This window comes from Lagopus leucura, unplaced genomic scaffold (assembly GCF_019238085.1).
Source record: "Lagopus leucura isolate 7727_CA_CO unplaced genomic scaffold, USGS_WTPT01 Super-Scaffold_100043, whole genome shotgun sequence".
Taxonomy (NCBI): Eukaryota; Metazoa; Chordata; class Aves; order Galliformes; family Phasianidae; genus Lagopus; species Lagopus leucura.
Genome location: NW_024962290.1, coordinates 1,533,507 through 1,551,654, shown reverse-complemented (window position 1 = coordinate 1,551,654; position 18,148 = coordinate 1,533,507). Strand labels below are relative to the sequence as shown.

At 50.7% G+C, this 18,148-nt stretch overlaps 3 protein-coding genes across 3 annotated transcripts; 1 reads left to right on the top strand and 2 right to left on the bottom strand.

Annotated features, from left to right (window-relative positions):
- Positions 1–113: 113 nt before the first annotated feature.
- BCL2L15 (BCL2 like 15) lies at positions 114–2,865 on the bottom strand. The gene is made up of 4 exons (XM_042884402.1): positions 2,614–2,865; positions 1,744–1,883; positions 797–1,012; positions 114–282 (listed from the first exon to the last, which is right to left on the bottom strand). Exons 1-4 carry the CDS (start codon positions 2,717–2,719, stop codon positions 265–267), a joined length of 480 nt encoding a protein of 159 aa, XP_042740336.1. The 5' UTR covers positions 2,720–2,865; the 3' UTR covers positions 114–264.
- Positions 2,866–3,448: 583 nt separating this feature from the next.
- Positions 3,449–10,946, bottom strand: AP4B1 (adaptor related protein complex 4 subunit beta 1). The gene is made up of 10 exons (XM_042884316.1): positions 10,806–10,946; positions 10,493–10,717; positions 9,251–9,381; positions 8,860–9,007; positions 7,686–8,182; positions 6,892–6,975; positions 5,828–5,931; positions 5,517–5,724; positions 4,957–5,241; positions 3,449–4,686 (listed from the first exon to the last, which is right to left on the bottom strand). The coding sequence occupies exons 1-10, from the start codon at positions 10,916–10,918 to the stop codon at positions 4,259–4,261; spliced, it is 2,223 nt and encodes a 740-aa protein (XP_042740250.1). The 5' UTR covers positions 10,919–10,946; the 3' UTR covers positions 3,449–4,258.
- A 128-nt stretch (positions 10,947–11,074) lies between these two features.
- Positions 11,075–17,813, top strand: DCLRE1B (DNA cross-link repair 1B). The gene is made up of 4 exons (XM_042884317.1): positions 11,075–11,278; positions 11,352–11,499; positions 11,562–11,741; positions 12,593–17,813. The coding sequence occupies exons 1-4, from the start codon at positions 11,090–11,092 to the stop codon at positions 13,444–13,446; spliced, it is 1,371 nt and encodes a 456-aa protein (XP_042740251.1). The 5' UTR covers positions 11,075–11,089; the 3' UTR covers positions 13,447–17,813.
- The last annotated feature ends 335 nt before the right edge of the window (positions 17,814–18,148 follow it).

The window sequence follows — 18,148 nt, the reverse complement described above, 5'->3', positions numbered from 1 at the left end:
GCCTCATGAACACACAGCAGTATGGGATCTTCGTCGGGACGCTTGTCCAAATCGTGGCATCCCAAGCCCACTTTCATGGCCACATTTATGAGAAATGCAAGAAGAAAAACAAATAACAGCAAACATTTATTCCTTTTTATTCGTAGTGATACAGAATTTCTTTACAAATTACGGTTCTTCTAGCAATCTCCTGAAGAAATATAAAAGCAATTGTCCCAGTTAAATCAATGAAAATCCCAGCTTCACATTCTGGAAGGTTGTCTCTCAGTTGTCCAACTTCTCCTGGAAACAAACAAACAAAAAAACCAACCCTTGTGTATATTTTAGAGGAAAGATTTCAGGTGGGTCTGAAGTTGCTGGCAGAACAGGAAAGATGCAGGAAGGCAAGGCACGCTTGGCATCTTCCACTGCGACCTCTCCCAGCCTGACTGCATTGTTCCACCAATAAAACACACCAGGTGGTGTCCATAGAGCCACATGAGCAGGAAAGTGCTTTTTGTATGAATAATCCCCAGTACTTTGATTACAAACTAATGCAGCAAGCTTAGCTCCCAAGGCACTGTGATAAGGAATTAACTCCTGACGCAGAGAAGCAGATGGGAAGTTTGGTGCTGACTTCAGTAGATCTTCACCAAGGCATTGTGCAAAGCCATTTGCACAGCTACTTGCAGTGTTAGCTGATGAGTGGGTTTGAGAGCAGACGCCAGGCAGAACAGCACATAGGAAAGCTCAGAGAAACAAAGGAGTGGAGCCAGCAATGCTCAGGCACACAGGACCACAAACTTCACATGCTTACCCATCCTCCACGGGTCTCAATGTAGTTTTTCACTTGAGCATTTTCATTAATCGCTCTTACGAGGTGACCAGGATTGACATTAGCAGCTCCTTTCTTAAGAATATACATCATCAGTTTCACAGAAACAGAGAGAAAAGCTCTCTCATAGACCAGCTCAGGGTTCTGGTCACTCCACCTTTTGCAGAGAGAATCCACAGCAGCCCCAAATTTCTCCATCTGCAAGCATCAAGAGGGCAGTTTGAGCTTCTTCTTTTTAAGAGATAGCGTAATAAGCAAGTCTTGGCTCTCAATCAACATTCAGTTAAATTCTTGTATTTATTTACTGTATTCACAACTGAAGCAGGTGTCCCCCACAGCCTCCTGGTGGTACACACACAGCACAGGATGCCCAAGGCAGGGCTCTCTCCTTACTATGGCTTGTATAAATGAGAGCAGTGGGAAGCATGTCTGAAGACCTAGGCAGGACAGCTTTAACCAGAGCTGCAGAGAACCTTAAACTAGAACTACAAGCAGAACACGCACCAAAACTGTGCTGGCTCTGACTTCTGGGCAAGCTGAAGCCCTGCTCCCTGGAGCACACTGTCTCCCCTCTTCAGTCTTTCTCTTACACACAGCATTTGCCCCCTCACCAGCCCTAAACTGCATCTTATCTCCTGCAACAACAGGTCAGCCTGTGCAGTGCCAGGTCTTGGAATCAGCCAGCTCCTTTGGAAGAGACAAGGAGAAAAGTTGTGAGAGGTCAGTGATCTGGATAAAGGCAAAGAACCGAGCAGGTCCTGCTGGCAGGCTGCTGGCTGCCACGTCCCTTTTCCTCAGGCATCTCTGCCTCCTACAGCACAAGGTGCATTCCTCCCTAGGCTTTTGCTGTTCTCCAATACAAGAAGAGCTGCAGGCTGGCCTACAAACATAGAGCAGCCCAGGGCCAGGAGGGATGAGGTGTCCTTTACCTTCCCCATGAGTACTTCATGAAGAACCTGTGAGGAAACCCTTTCAAAATCCATGTTGCACTGATCGCCGATCTGCCGCAGACGACTGGCAATAATAACGGGGTCAAAACCACTTGGCTCTTCCTCAGACTGCACAGACCCTGAAACAAGGAAAGGAGGGAGCAGGCTGAGGGCTTAGGGTGTAATGCACAGCAAGGCAGAGAAGAGAGGAAGAAAACAGAGCCACAGAGCGATCCAAACTTGGGAAGGTTTTCAAAGGCACACTGCGCAGATTTCAGGCTCATAAAAGCATTAGAACTTCTCAGCTCAGCTTCTTAAAGTGGGGTTATTGCTTTTTTTTTTTTTTTTCCCTCTGTTAAAAAATTTTCCATAAAAATATGCCGAGATAAAAAGGTTTTGGTTTTCTTTGTTCTGAATGTTCAGCCTGAAGGAGATACCCGTCACCGAGAACTTCAGCAGAAGTATTTCCAAGCTTCACAAAGCCATAAGGAACTGAAAACAGGACCTTTCAACAGAGTAACGTGCACCCTGCTCTCCTGCAGCACATCCTGCCCCACTGCCCAGGCTGGAGCTGCAGGCCCACAGGGACATCCCACACCTGGGTGCAACCCATCTGCCCCAGAGGAAGGAAACCAGGCGGGGGCTGATGGGGACTTTGCCCCCAGGTGCCACCAAGGCAGGCTGCAGCTGTGGTCTCTGTGGGCTTCTGACAGCCCCACCCCACTTTAACTTATCCCCCAGCACGGGCACAACTCGGAGCTCATCACAAGATAAAAAAACCCCAACACCTGGCACCAAGCTGCACCTCCTGCCTTTACATCTCTCCAGCATCCTCAGCAAGAAGGATCTGCACTGAGCTGCAGGCCTCACCTCCTGAGTCTGTCTGCAGGCATCGGAAATCGGCTTCATCCTCGTTTAGGAGATCATCAAATAAGGCTTCCACAACACATGCTGTCTGTTCCTCAAAAGTCCTCATGGCAGCTTTCTCACCCCAAGCTGCTGGCAGACAGGAATGCCTCCCAGCCCTCGGGCTGAGCAGCGCCTCTGAATGCTATCCTCCTTTTCCCGTCCTTCCGGGAGCAGCATGGCTGCAGGCCCCTCCTGAGGGCTGCACAACCTTTGCCCTCAACCACGATTACTCAAACTACAGGCGTGGCTTAGTTTCAGAATAAGGCATTGCCATGGAGATAAAATTAATTGAAGGATTACATGAAGCCAAGGATCATCGCTGACTCATTCATTTATCAGGAAAGGTACCTGGACAGAAGGTAGAATCTTGAAGTCCTACCCCGAATCAGCACACCATGCAGTGCAGCCGCAGCTGAGTGAAGGGTTGTTTGCCAGCAAGCCATCAAGGTGAGGCTTGTCGAGTAAAAACTGCCTCAAATGAGTGCTGCAAAGGACTCCCTGAAATGCATGTATTGTATTCCTGTACTTAAAGAGACTGGAAAATGGTATAGGAAACCTACTACACTCAACTTCCTTTATCTACATTTCAATTCACCCCTAGATAGTTTGGGTATTACAATAACTTGGCACGCAAGATTGAAATAAATTATTGCACAACTGCTTTTTAAAGGTTTTAAGAGAAGTGGAGAGAAAAAGTTCTGTGTAAAATGAAGGTGGGATCTGCTGTGACCACGTGAATCCATCCTGCAGAGCTCAGGCAGGAGTCCTGTGAACAAACACTCCAGAAAGCAGCCAGGAATGATTCACTTCTTTATTAGGAAAATCAGAAAAGAAATTTAAGACTTGTCTGACAGGGGCAGCAGCGAATCAGTGAAATGCATTCAGAGATACAATACAGTCGTTTGGAGAAATTAAGCACTGCGAGATTAGAGAACAGGGTTAACAAAGCCATGCCTTGCCCTGCACAATAGGCACCACAACAGTAACCTGCAACCTTAAGCCAGGGAATTTTCCTTTGGTTTTGCCATTGTACAGAACGCTCAGTGGAGTGGAACACATAGCACAGCTGGATCATTTCCTGTTTCTCTCTGTGTCCTGGCCAAAAGCTACTGTAGTGGGAAGAGTGAGAGCTGAGGCTGACCAGGTGCAACTTTCTGTCCTTCCTCACGAGAACGATGCGATGGTTTTTAAATTAATTACAATTCTCACAAAAAAAAAGAATAACAGAAAAAAAAACACCAAACCTGTCCAAAACATTGCCCTGAATTTTGCTCACTTCTGGTTCCATCGGTCACACTGGTGTCTTGTGACAATCACGGCAGGTGCCAGCATTTCTGACTTGGATCAGCAGCAGCAGGCTTGCACACATTATTATCCTGTCCTTTCCCCAACCCAGGGGAAGATGCCCTTTACCCTATCCTGCTCACCAGCCTCAGTAGCTCTGCACAGCAGCACTGAGCTCCAGCTGTAGCTCTCCTTTGCCCAATGCTGACAACACTTCTGCAGTTCAGAAATACAAAACTTGCATCAAGAATGGCAAACTGAAGCCAGAGGAGAAAACTCTTCCTATGACCTGAGCAATCATCCCACAAGGAACAGAGACCCTTCAGGATCTGAACCCAGCAACTGCCTCCACAGCAGTCCTGAACACAGACATGAAGGCCTGCAGTGCCTCAGGCTTTGCCTCACTCTGCTTCACTGCAACCTGCATCCCTGAATCTTCTGCCTCGAGCAATAGCTCTGTCAGGAAGAGGCAACCACTGTCATCCTGAGCAATGAAATAAGCTTTCCATGGCTGGACACCAGCTTTGCTCATAGCAATGGTCCGGATGTGGACGACATGAAGAGCAGTCTGGATAGTATCTGGATGAACTGTTCCAATCCAGGGCAGAGACTGCTGGCAGCCAACATCCAGGCTCAGCCAGGTCTTCTCAAACTGTTCTGCAGTCAGGGCGACATCAGGAATTAAGGTAAGGCTGCCTGTATCAGGATGAACCTTGAGGACTTCCTTACTCCCTTCAGAAATCAGTGACTCTGAAATCAAAGCATAAACAAATGAGATGCAGTTTTTATTCCCCTATTACCAGTTTCACACAGAACATCCCAGGGGGCCAGCAGATGAAGGCTGGAATTACAGCACCCTCAGCAGCAGCCTCCCTGGGCTAATGTGGCCGTGATCAACCAGGCATTGCACAAGATATTAAGAACACTGAAGTGTTCTCAAAGCACTGTGGTCTTTTTCCAAAGGAACTCACGTGAGGATGTCTACTGACAAGAGGAAACTGTGAGGGTGATGCTGGTTACCTGTGCCCCCGTTCCCAGAGTCTGTACAAGGAGAAAAAGCGTAACAGGGCTCCCCTGGCTGGTGAGCAGTGACAAGTGCCCAACGTGCTTTGCCATAAATAGGTGCGAGGGTGTTGAACTCAGATGCCCACGTATTCACAGGTTGTTCTGTTTGGTCCTCCAGGAGCCCCAGGGAAGGGTCTGACTTGGGGCTGCACAGAACCCGTTTCACTTCATCCACACCGCACTGTAAGAGGCGATAGTAGAACAGCCCACGGTCTCGTACTGACATATCTTTCTCCTCCTCTGCAAATTTGAGCAACAGATTGTAGAGAATTTGAGCATTCAGATTTTTCCCCGGATTTCATGACCCCTAAATATTAAAAATCCATTCCCAGGGATACAGTGTAAGCCTGTCACTCTCACTAATCAGGGACAAGACGCAGCCTAATGCATAAAACTACATTACTTTGCCACCCTCGATGGTCACTGCAAGGATGCTGACACTGCATCAGTGCACCAGGGACGCGTCAAAAACAGGTGCCCAAAAGCCTGTACTACTGCTGCAAGAGGAAACCCACCTATGCAGTGATAGAGCAGCCTCCCCAGCATGTCCTGACACTCAGCAGGACGAGACAGGAAAAGTCGCACCAATGCTGTCAGGAGCTCCATCTTCACTGCTGGGAACACCTCTGTTTTCACATTCTCCACCAAGTCCTCTAACACATAGGGGGCATTTGGTACTTTCTCACCATGTGCACCAAGGAGCCAGATCAGTGCTTGCTTCCCCTGAAGGCACCAAAAAAGAGCATATTCTGTTTCACAGGACAGCTATATTAACAGTGTTGACATGAAATCAAGAGACACGAGAACAAATCTAAAGCCACCTTACCTCACTGTCCTGGATGATGTCCTCACAGCCAGGCAGTGCCTGACACACTGCATCTGTGCACTGGGGACACAGCCAAACCAGGTCCCGAAAAGCCTGTACTACAGCTGCAATGAAACAAAATTCACAGCATTCCCCAAGAATTATAAAACTATTAGGCAAAATAAGTAAAAATAAAACATAAATGAAAAAAGAGTCAAAAGACTTTGCAAAGTTTTAGCTAGGGAGGTCATGACTATGATTTGAGACACTCTCCTTCAAAATCCCAATATGCTGCCCCTGTCAGAGCACAGTTACACCACGTCTAAAATAAAGTACTGAAACTTCACATTGTTCCTCTTGCTTCTGGAAAGTAATCTCCCTTTTGGACATTCCCCAGCCTTTAGAGACTGACTCACGATGTCTCAGGCACACAAGGTTAGAAAAACAAACTGAAGCTAACACCAATTCAAAATGCATCACATGAACTTTAGCCCAAAATGTTAAAGGCTCTGTTGCACCCTTACAGAAACTCCAGCAGCTATTAAGGCCCAATTCAAGAGCTGACTGTAAGCATGTGACTTTGAAAGCTGAAAGCAAGAGCAGTACAAAGAGGGCAGAAATAGCTAAGGGAAGTTAGATCTGAGGACAGCAGAAGAAAAAGGCAGAAGTCTGGGTTGAGTTGAATCCGACTGTTACATGAAGAAAAGAAATCAGGAAGATTTAAAAGACAGAAACTAGGAGAACCAGTCAGAAAGAACTCAAAATTAGACCTATTAACCATCAGGGCCTTCACAAAGAGTTAATAAAATGCCTCTGCCTTCATCCCTTGGAGTCAACACAGGCAGCCAGAAAAGAGCCTCCATATCGTATCAGACCAGGAGCGCAGCCATCACCATCTCCAAGGAAGAAAACCTACAATGTCCGGTCACATTCCACATCCCCACACAACCAGGAGACTTCTACCTGGAGACACCAAGTAAATTAAATGTCAGGTGCCTCCTAGAGCCTCAAGTTTTGGGACCACGAGCCTCAGCAAAGCCACTTCCTGGGAGCTTAAGCCATGCAAATAACACGAAGATGATTACCTGACGTGATGTGCTCCTGTTGAAGCCCCAAGAGCTCTGTCAGAATCCCCACGCACTGCTCTGTGTATGTCCTAGCAATACTGCCTGCAGAGACAACAACAAGGATACGAGTCAACCACGAGCCCAACTATTCATCACAAACTCATTTCAAAGAAACAGTCGTTTTCTCTCTTTTTTGACTATTTTCTGACAGTCAGGTGAGCACATATTCTCACATAAGGCACACGTTCCTTTTTCTGAAGCCATACCTCTGAGAAAGTCTGCACTTTTCTTAACAGAGCAATGAGAAAAGCATTTTAGCATCCCTGGCTTTCTCCTAAAGAATGCTATAAAAACTTACACATTTTCAAGGTTGAAAAAATGAAACCTAACTGCCCCAAATCACCTGAACTCTGCCTCCACCACAACTCAAACAACAAGCAAGTATTAAAGCAGCTCATCCACCCGCTACAGTTCCACTAAGACTTAACACTATCAGGCTCATTTAAGATGAAATTATTTAATTCAACCTTCCCATTCATTTGTTTATTTGGAGCATCTCCTCAGAGTGTTGACATTTGAAAAAGATTCAAGGCATTACATGCAGCCTGAAACAGCTCAGCACCAGGATGGCTGGATGAACCAGCATCCTCGTGGTTTATAAACACACACAAAACATCCCTGGGGAGCAGGATTGACCTGGGGCTTCAGCACAGATCAGTTATTTGGAATGCATGCAGAAATACTTCAGCAGAGAAAGGCCGACCTTAAGACTGAGGGCTGCAGCTGCTTCTGAAGCAAGGCAGAGCTCTCACCTATGGCAGAGATCGCCCCCTGGGCCAGCTCCACTGATATATCAGTGCAATAGCCCTTCAGCTCTTCCAGCACTTGTTGCACATTCTCATCATTCACCAGCTCGCACAACACTTCCATCTTCTGGCATTTGATGTAATGGGGTTCTGAATACGAGCAGAAGAACTTCTTGTAGTGGCTGCTAAAATGGCCAGGAAGACTCCCGAGGATCTGACGCACGTGGCACAGCGCAGTGAAGCACAGCTCCCTGCTCTCCGAGGTGCAGGCAGCCAGCAGTGGCCCCTTCACCCTCACCAAAACATCTGCCTGCACATGTGGGTACTCCTTGGCCAGCACGAGGAAGAGCTTGGTGGCTGCCATCACAACGCTGGGGCTGCTGCTTTTCAGATACCCATCCAGCAAATTGAGAATGTTGAATAGCTCCTCCTCAGTGCGGGGTCTGTAACGCAGAAGGAAGGCAAGCACCTCGCTTTGCCCCCACTGATCCAGGTCAGCCATCCTGCCAAGGAAATAAACACCATTTGCAGGAGTCAGGGAGTGCGTAAGGATCTGTGCTATGCAGAGTGCAGGCTGCAGCTCTTAGGTTGCTACAGTCTCCACTCCCATCAAACACAGTGGTTTTTTTTGTGAGACCACAATTCCATCTAAAAAGGACCAACCAATGTACATGTTATAGGCTTAACTCAGTGTCAATCACATGCACTTTTGCTGACGTAGAGCTTAGAGAGACAGAGAAACACTGACAAGATCCCTGGCCACAGCAGCACCTTGCTTTTCCAGATCATTTTGCTACACATAGGGAAAAAAGTTGGTATCTGCAGATGATATATATGTCACGTATCTTACAATTGATTGGGGGAAACAAACCAGAACATCCTTGTACCACAAATACATCACGTGCAGTGCCATGATTTTAAAGGATAATCGCATTAACTTACAACTCCAAGCAAAGCAGCGGCTGAAGCAGACTCTCTGGAAAAGCTGGGTGCTAAGATTTTCTCTTAAGACCTTAGCACAAAAACGACTGATTTGCTTTTAGGAAGGGCACCTTCACCTTTAGGGTGTCTGACATTTCCAGTTCTGATGGGAGCCCAGAAGCACTCACTGCTATCTGTACGAAATGCAACAGACAGAACCAGGCTTCCAGTGCCACCTCTGATATGGAAGAAGACAAACCTGTTGAGGAGATGATGGGCAATAGGTTTGTTGATGACAACTCCTCCCTCTTTCTTCAAGATCTCTTCCAAAGCCCTCAGACAGTTCACCACCACGATAGGGTCCTGGTCACGAAGCAGGCTGTACAACTCATTCACCAATGCACCGTCTGCAAAGAAGCAGAAGTGCTGCACCAGTATTCTCACTCTACAGCAGCCTTTGGCACAGCCACGTGGAAGGACGTGTGATGGGACGGCATGATGCCAGCCCTCGGCTCCCCACCATGCTCAGCCCTGGGCTGTTTCCCTCCTCCTGCCCACGACCTTGCAGCAGCCCAGGGAGCCCAGGACAGCCCAGACCAACCTGCCACATCCCTCCATGCTCAGCGACAGTGCAGTGCCTGCCAGCTCACCCACTTCGGTGTCTCCTTGCAGCCTGTGCACCTTGGCACAGCCCAGCACAGCAATCCTGCGCACGTAGGAGGCTCTGTCCCGCAGGCCATTCAGAAGGGGCTGCTGCACATATTCCTGCATGCCGGGCAACCTGTGGGCAGCAGGGACGGGTCACACAGAATCACAGAATGGCCCAGGATGGAAGGGATCTCAAGGATCGTGAAGCTCCAACCCCCCGCCACACGCAGGGCCACCAACCTCCACATTTCATACCAGCCAAGGCTGCCCAGGGCCCCATCCAACCTGGCCTTGAACACCTCCAGGCATGCACGGGGCATCCACAGCTCTCTGGGCAGCTGTTCCAGCACCTCACCGCTCTCATAGGAAAGAACTTCCCCCTGACATCCAGCCTCAATCTTCCCTCCCTCAATTTCAAACCATTTCCCCTTGTCCTGCTGTTATCTCCCCTTTCCAAGAGTTGATTCCCCTCCTGTTTGTAGGCTCCCTTTAGGTACTGCAGGCTGCAATGAGGTCACCCCGCAGCCTTCTTTTCTCCAGGCTGAACAAGCCCAGCTCCCTCAGCCTGTCTTTTTGGGGAGGTGCTGCAGCCCCCTGATCATCTCTGTGGCTCCTCTGGACCCTCTCCAACAGCTCCCTGTCCTTCTTGTACTGGGGGCTCCAGACCTGGACACAGCACTGCCGGTGGGGCCTCACAAGAGCAGAGCAGAGGGGGACGATCACCTCCCTGTCCCTGCTGGCCACCCCTCTGCTGATGGAGCCCAGGATCCTATTTGCTTTCCAAGCTGTAATCACACACTGCTGGCTCATGTTAAGCATTTCATCCATCAGGACCCCCAGGTCCTTCTCTGCAGGGCTGCTCTCAAGGACCACTCCTTCCAGACTGTATAAATGCCTGGGATTCCTATGGCCCAAGTGCCAAACTTTGCACACTGTTGTATTCAACATCATTAGATTCACCCAGGCCCACTTTTTGAGTTTGCTGAGGTCCCTCTGAATGGCATCCCTTCCTTCCACCGTGTCAACGGCACCACTCAGGCTGGTGTTGCCGAGGGCGCACTCTCCATCATCCATCTCATTGATAAAGATGCTAAAGAGCTCCGGTCCCGAGACAGAGCCCTGGGGGACGCCGCTCACGGGATCACTGAGGGCCCTTCCTCAGAGCGAGGGCTGAGTGCCGCCGGGGCAGGAAATACGGGACAAGCGTAGAGATGACAGAGGAGAGCCCGGATCCCCGCACCCACCTGAGGTCGCAGAGTCCTCGCAGCGCCAGGCCGCGCACGGCAGGGCTGGGATCGGCGCAGTCCCGTCGCAGCGTGTTGACAGCCAGCAACGCCAAGCGGGGCATGCGCGGGGCGTGCGCGCACACGTACAGCTGCACCAACTTCTTCTGCACCACGTCGGCCGCCGCGCCCGCCTTCACCATCTCCGCAAACAACCCCGACACGTCCGCGCCCTGCGTCATGAGCCTGCGGCAGACACGGCGCGGCCGTCAGCTGGCCCCGGCCCTCGGCTGACCCCCTCCCTCCCGCCGTCCCGCGCCGCTCCGCCCCGCACCGGATGACTCGCAGCACGGCGGCGCGGTACCGCAGCGGCTCCGCCTGCACGTGCGGGTTGCTCAGCGCGCGTCGCAAATCGCGCAGCACCTCCTCGCCTCCCAGGTACGGCATGGTCGCACGGCCCCCCGCTCCGCTCGGCTCCGCGAGCCACCGCGCACGCGCCGCCCCTCCCCTTCCCTTCTCTCCCCTCCGCTCCCGCGCGTGCGCGGCGTCGCGCGCCAAATTCGGCGGGAAGCGGCGGCGGCGCCGCCTTCGTCCGCGCGCTCCCCGCGCCCCGGCGCCATGAACGGGACGGTGATTCCCGGCACGCCCATCGCCGTGGATTTCTGGAGCGTGCGGCGGGCGGGCGGCGCGCGGCTGTTCTTCCTGTCGCACATGCACTCGGACCACACGGTAGGGCTGTCCAGCACCTGGAGCCGCCCGCTGTACTGCTCGCCGCTCACCGCCCGCCTGCTGCACCACCGCCTAAAGGTACGTCCCGTTCTGTCCCGTCCCGTTCTGTCCCGTCCCGTTCCCCCCGGTCCTCACGCCCGCCCGCCCGCAGGTGCCCACACACTGGATCCGCCCGCTGGAGGTGGGGCAGAGCCACGTGGTAGGCGAGGAGGTGACCGTGACGCTGCTCGATGCCAACCACTGCCCCGGCTCCGTCATGTTTCTCTTCGAGGGCTCCTTCGGCACCATCCTTTACACAGGTATGGGGTGGGAAACGCGGTCGCCCCGCCGCCCCGCCCGCCCTGACAGCCCTGTTCTGCAGGGGATTTCCGCTACAGCCGCGCCATGCAGCGCGAGCCAGTGCTGAGCGGCCGCCGCATCGACCGCCTCTACCTGGACAACACCAACTGCCGGCCGCAGCGCGCGCTGCCCTCCAGGAGCCGGGCTGTGCACCAGGCCGCGCAGCTCATCCGCCAGCACCCGCAGCACCGCGTCGTCATCGGTGAGTGCAGCCCAGAGCCGTTCCTGCATCCCGCCCTGCTATGCCGTGGTGCTGAGGTTCAGTGGGGCAAAGTGTTGGATCCTGCATTTTGGTCACAGCAACCCCAAGGCAAGCTTACAGGCTTGGGGAGGAGTTTTTGTCTGGAAGGCTGCCTGATGGAAAGGGACCCTGGCGTTTTGATGGACTGTTGGCTGAATATGAGCTAGCAGGGTGCCCAGGTGGCCAAGAGGGGCAATGGCATCCTGGCTTGGATCAGGAATGCTATGGTGAGCAGAACCAGGGAAGTCATCCTGCCCTGTACTTAGCGCTGGTGAGGCCTCACCTCAAGTGCTGTGTTCAGTTTTGGGCACCTCAGTACAGAAAGGACATGGAGGTGCTGGAGCAGGGCCAAAGAAGGGCAGCGAGGCTGCGGGAGGGCTTGGAGAATGTGGCCTGTGAGGAGAGACTGAAGGAGCTGGGGCTGTTTGGTCTGGGGAAGAGGAGGCTGAGGGGGGAGACATTATTGCTCTCTTCCAATATCTGAAAAGTGCTTACAGCAAGAAGGGTTGGTCTCACTGGTGACAGGACGAGGGGAAATGGCCTCAGGTTGCACCAGGGGAGGTTTAGGTTGGATATCAGGAAAAACTTCTTTGCAGAAAGGGTTGTTAAGCACTGCAATAGGCTGCCCAGGGAGGTGGCTGAGTCACCATCCCGGATGTGTTTAAAAAACATTTGTATGCGGTGCTCAGGGATGTGATTTAGCAGAGGTTTGTTAATTAGGGTAGTATGGTTAGGTCATGATTGGATTCAATGATCTTTAAGGTCTTTTCCAACCTGAGTGATTCTATGATTCTTTGACGGCTCTCCTGCAGGTGTGTACAGCCTGGGGAAGGAGGAGCTGCTGGTGGACCTGGCGCTGGAGTTCAGCACGTGGGTCGTGGTGAGCCCCTCACGCCTGGAGCAGATGCGGCTGCTGGAGCTGCCTGAGGTGTTCACGACGGAGGAGGGGGCTGGCAGGATCCATGCGGTGGACGTCGCTGAGATCCGCTGGGACACCCTTGTGAGCTGGAACGTGCGGCATCCGACCATTGCCATCCTCCCCACGGGCAGGCCCGTGAAGGTCACCCACCCCAAGATCCACCTCATCCCGTACTCGGATCATTCATCCTTTTCAGAGTTGTGTGAGTTTGTGAGGTGGTTGAAACCCTGCTCGGTCATCCCGATTGTGAAAGACAGCACGTGCCACGCTTCCTTTCAGAAATACCTGAGTCCTGACCACCAGGCACCTCCTGGCCTTGGAATTCCGAAGCCTCTGCAGGTGTCTGTACAGCAGCAGAGCAAAACAAAGAAGCAGAAACCTGTGTGTCTTGTGAAAAGAGCTGCCCAGCACTCTGTGCCCAAAGGAGTTGTTTATGAGTCCCTAGAGGAACATACTGAGCAATCTGACGGGCTCAGGGCTCTTATGGCTCCTCAGCAGAACTCCCATGAGTCAGCTTTCTGCTCCCTTGAACATATTTGTTTTTATGACTGTGAGGAGGAAGAGCCGAGTAGAGAACAGCCAGGGGGTGCAATGGCAGCTGGCACTGCTGGGCAGTTGCTTCTTTCTGATGAGGACTTTCCAAGTGAACTTCCAAAGGAATATTTACTCACTCCTTTAAATGCCTTAAAGCAGATTTCCTTTTACAAGGCAGTAGAAGATTTATTTAGTAGGTGGGAAGTGTCCTGAAAATTGCTTGTCTGTCAGGGCAAATACAGTTGATAATAATGATTCTGAAAGTCTTAAAACTGCATCCTGTTCCTTGTGTTCAAGTTTCTCATCACAAGAGAGAAGCTCAGCTATGAGAAATTGCTTTTGTTTCCTTTTATTAGAGGAAAAAGAGAATCTAAAACTAGTTAGTAGATATCAGATTTTTCGTTTATTTATTTTTATATCTTTGTCTGCATCTGTTGGGTCCCCATTCTGTATTCAAGCAATGTAGTCCCTCTGCATCTGAACCTTTAATCTCTATTGCAGAGATATATGTGTCTGTTGTGGCCAAAGCAACTGCTGGGTTGGTTCAGGTTGAGCAGCAGAGGGCATGAGCTGCCTGCAGCCTAACTAATGGGCCTGCATGTGATGAAAGAAGCAACGCAGGGGAATCGGAGTCCTGCAGGTCTTATTCCACACATCTGTGCTGCCTCATTAACAAGTGTTTATAAGGACTTCACTGTAAGATGTATTACAAATATTTATTAGGCTATGTTACAAACTGGTGCTTAAAGAAATGTAGAAGATGAAGTGCCTTTCTTATTGCTGAAATACCTCCAGGCAGCGCTGCTTTTGAATCCTGCCAAGTGCAGCTGGATAAGGTTCTTCTCACCCAAAAGCACTACTTTCATATTAATTGTAAATGCCTTTTTCAGGTCAGTGTCTGGAAAAGATAGGATTTGTGTGAGGTCTTGACTCCCTGGAATGGATTGCAGTATCCTCTTCAGTCTGCATGCTGACAGCTCTTGATGGCCAAGTGCTTCAGGTAGCTATCAGTGTTCTGCTGGATTCAGTGCTTGTTCTTATCAGTCAGTGGTAAATTGGATGGAGGACAATGAAACATCTGCTTGCTGGTGTAAAGTGCCAGCCAAGTCGTGGCTGCATTATTTGGAAAGAATGCTGTGGCTAAATGGCAAAAAGCGTGCTCCATTAGCTTAGAGGTCAGGTGTTTCCTGCTCCAGGTGAACTGTATGGAGTCAGGAGTGTCAGTAACATGGCAGTGCTGTGAGTATTTTCTGTGAAGTCTGAAAATTCTGGTTATCCTTGCAAAACTGCGTTAGCAACATTTTACAGACTATTTCCCTGTGTGGTGATGGTGACAGCGAAGTAGAAATGGCCTCTAAGTACTTTTCTGGGAGCAACAGGCCAACTTATTGTTCAGCTTTTTCTAACCTTGTTATTTTAAACACAAAATGTTTCAAATGATTTAATCAGGATCGGAGTCTTCTGAATGTAGAGACGTGTAAAGTTCTCCAAGACCAGTCAGCTGGATAGATGGAATTCCCCAAATCAAGTCAGACAAAGACATGTTTACTCTTCAAGTGAAGTTTGAGCTTGTGAAAAGCAAAGCTACCTGTAGATGCAGCACCTGTAGCTGTTTAAAAACAAGGCTGTCTTGAGCAGTAGTCATACTGACAGCTGCAGTGGGTGTGCTTGGGATGCTGCTCTGCAAACACAAGTCCTCACTCACAGCAGGACCTGGGGAAGCACAGGCTTGGAACGTGGCCACATAAGCAGCACCTCTCATGGGGCTGCCTATAGACTCTGCCTGCCAGCTGCTAATGGGACACTGGAAATAATGGAGTAACTTTCTGCATTTTACTTTAGAAGTGCACTTGTAAAGCAGTGGCGAGGGCAGCTCAAGCATCTGGCTGTGGTCTGTAAGCCCTGTTTTCCTTGTGAAAATTAAACTACAGAGCTTTGTCAGGTCAGCATGAATGGAAGCACCTGCTTCTTTTATAACATCTGAGGCTGCCAGGGAAGTAATGGCCCTGTGTTTGCAGTAGTTTGTTACTGGGTGCCTTGGAGATGCAGGCTGTACTTCGGTGCTGTTGAAATGTAAGTGACTCACTTGACAGGCAGGTGAGTGAAACACTGCCTGCACTCCCAGATTCCACTGCTCTGCTTTCAGCTTGCAGCATCTCCACTGCTCTGAACTGATGCTTGCATTCTGAGTCCATTCTGCTCCATTTAGTGTCTCACAGTCTGTCTCACACATTTTGCTGCTCATGGGATATGTAAGTTTTTTTTCTCTGTTATCAGTCCTAAGTGGAGTAGAAAATCTCCAGGTGAAGCTGAGCGAAATGGAGTTGTCATGTTAGTTCTTTGGAGGAGCAACTGTTCTTCAGAAAGGAGAGAAAACAGCAAAGGCTTCAGAGGCTGGGGTTCTGCTCACCATGTCTGAGCATTCCAGTAGTTTAAATTGGCTTCTGTTACTGGAGCCTTAGTGCATCTAAGAGCTGGAGTGTCTCATGCACACCAGGCTCTGAACGTGCTGCTGCTAGCTCAGCTGCACAGAGCTGTGTCAACACTGCTACCACAGGTGTTCTGCTTGCAACATGACAGTGAGAAGCTGTAGCCAAGTCTTAGCTTGGCTATGGAGTGTCCAGGGCTGTGTCTCACAGTCATCCCTGCAGGAAAGTGGTGTTCAGACCAAAGCCCTCCCAAATCCATACTCACAGAGCATGTTTGAGCTGTTTATCTCTTGTTCCACAGTTGAGAACCAAGCCCCAGTGGGATGAAACAGACTATAGAGGAGCTAGAAGCAGAGCTGAGTTCCTTTTGGCAAGGTTTCAGCAGCGTTTTAACAAGCTGTGATCAAACACTGGTGTGTCACAAGGGCAGGGCAGGCTTATGGTTCTGGGAGCAGCTCTGCCCTGCTGAGCTACTCCACACAGTTGCATGTGCAAGACAAATTGCAATACTATGAAACAGTTTATTGAGGTCTAACTCAGCAGAAATCCTTGAAGGGGGACTCTGTGTTATGGAGAGAAGGAAATGGATTCTGTAAGTTACTGCAAGATACAGAGGTAAAATGTACCTATCTCCTGTGTTCCACAGCAAACAGGTGTATGAAGTGGGGCTGTAGGAGGCACCCCAAAGTAGTGTTCCTAACTCTGCTTCCCATGCTACAAGGCTGAAGCACTTACAACTTCTCTTCTTTGGAGCTTCTTTAGGTTTTTGCAGAAAAGTCCTTGTGGTTGTTTTTCTAGATAAGAATGACATCAGGGAAATCTTTACTGGACAAAGTAATTTGAAGAATTTTGTAACTTCATTTTTGTAACATTTTGTAACTTGCATTTACAATTCCTTCTGCACCATTTTTGCTCTCTTGCTGAGGTTGCTGCAGTGCCTACGTTTTCCCCACTGTCAGTTTGCACTTGGCCAAGCGCTGCCTCAGCACAAGCAGCCAAGAGTGTGCAGTAACTTGTTTGGGAGGAACTTCACTTGGGAGAGCCCAGCACTGCGAGCAGGTGCCTGGGAAGATAAGGAGCATATTCTAATTTTGCATGCGTGCTCTTGACAGGCATGCAGCACTGTGCACAGCTGGCCCTGTGCTTGTTTTCCAGATGCCCCCCCCACACAGCTTGTAGTTTTATTAAAAAACAAACAAACAAACAAACAAGAGCAAGGCTGTCTCCTTCAGGCTTTCTTGCTGCTTGTGGTCTTGGCTTGCCTGCTGTGATGTTGCATATTGACCCAAATCGTGGCTGCAAGTAGAGTTGCCCAGGGCTGTCTCATGGAAAAAGTTTACACTTTGGTTTCTGCAAGGCAAAGACACTTACAGACCCCCAACTTTCCTTCTCTTCAGTGGTTCTGGGGATCGTTTAGAAAATTTGTGTAATAGTGAGAGCAAAGATGAAGGCTGTGTGCTTTTGTAAATCAAAGTGTGTAGCAGCACAACTCGTCCCACCTTCGTTGGGCGTAGAACTGGCAGTGAGCAGAGGCTGTAACTGATGGGGCTGTCATACAGGTGTGCAGCCCTCATCTCGAAGGACCCCAGGAGTGCTTTCCTTGCTGGAAGACCACTGGCTTTATGGTCCTTCCAGAGCTCTCAGGCTCTCAGAAGTGTCAGCGGAGTTACAGTCCTTACTTCTTATGTGCTATTTGGTACTTTTAAAAGATGAACATTGGTTGGGAAAGGCCCTGTGACCTCAGTGCCACAACTCAAGGCATTTGGTCCAACAACTGAGGGCTGTCACAGCCTCACGAGGTGTGCTGTGATCTTCAGGGCTGTGTGTGTGTTTTGTTGCCATTGCAGCATTAACTGCTTCGGGCACGGATCTCTACGTCCTATCCAGGGGATGTCTGCTTATTGGGCTCAGCTTACAGGACTGGGCTCTCCTTGGCCTCAGGAAGCCCGGGATGGAGTCAGATGGTGACCTTCGGGCTGCTCACGGCCCCTCTGCCTTTCTGCCCGCCTGCTATGAAGCACCGCGTTGCATTTTGAAGTGTTGTTTCTTTCAGGCTGTCACATACTAGCCTCTGTGCTTCGTGCTGCAACATTACACGAAGGTTTTTGAGGCTCCGCTGCTGCGTTTGTAAGCTTTATTTTAAAATAAACTCTGGAGAGAAACCGAAAAGTCTTTGCTGTGGTATTGTATTGACCCGGGGGGGCTGAAGTAAGTCGGCCCGGAGCGACCCTGCCCGCCTTCAGGAGCCCCGCAGCCCCGCGCCCCTCCTGCCCGCTCCGCTTCGCTCGGCGCCGCCCGCCCCCTTCCGCCTGGCGCCCGCGGTCACGTGGTCGGGCTCGGCGCTCGGCCCGCCTGGCCGGCTCGGGGCTCGGCTGCCTCAGTCTGGCGCCAGAGGCCGAAGGGCCCGGAGCGGCGGGAGCGCGGCGGCGGCGCTCGGGCCCGGGCGGCGGCGGCGGCGGCGGCGCGGAGCTGGGGGAGCCCGGCCG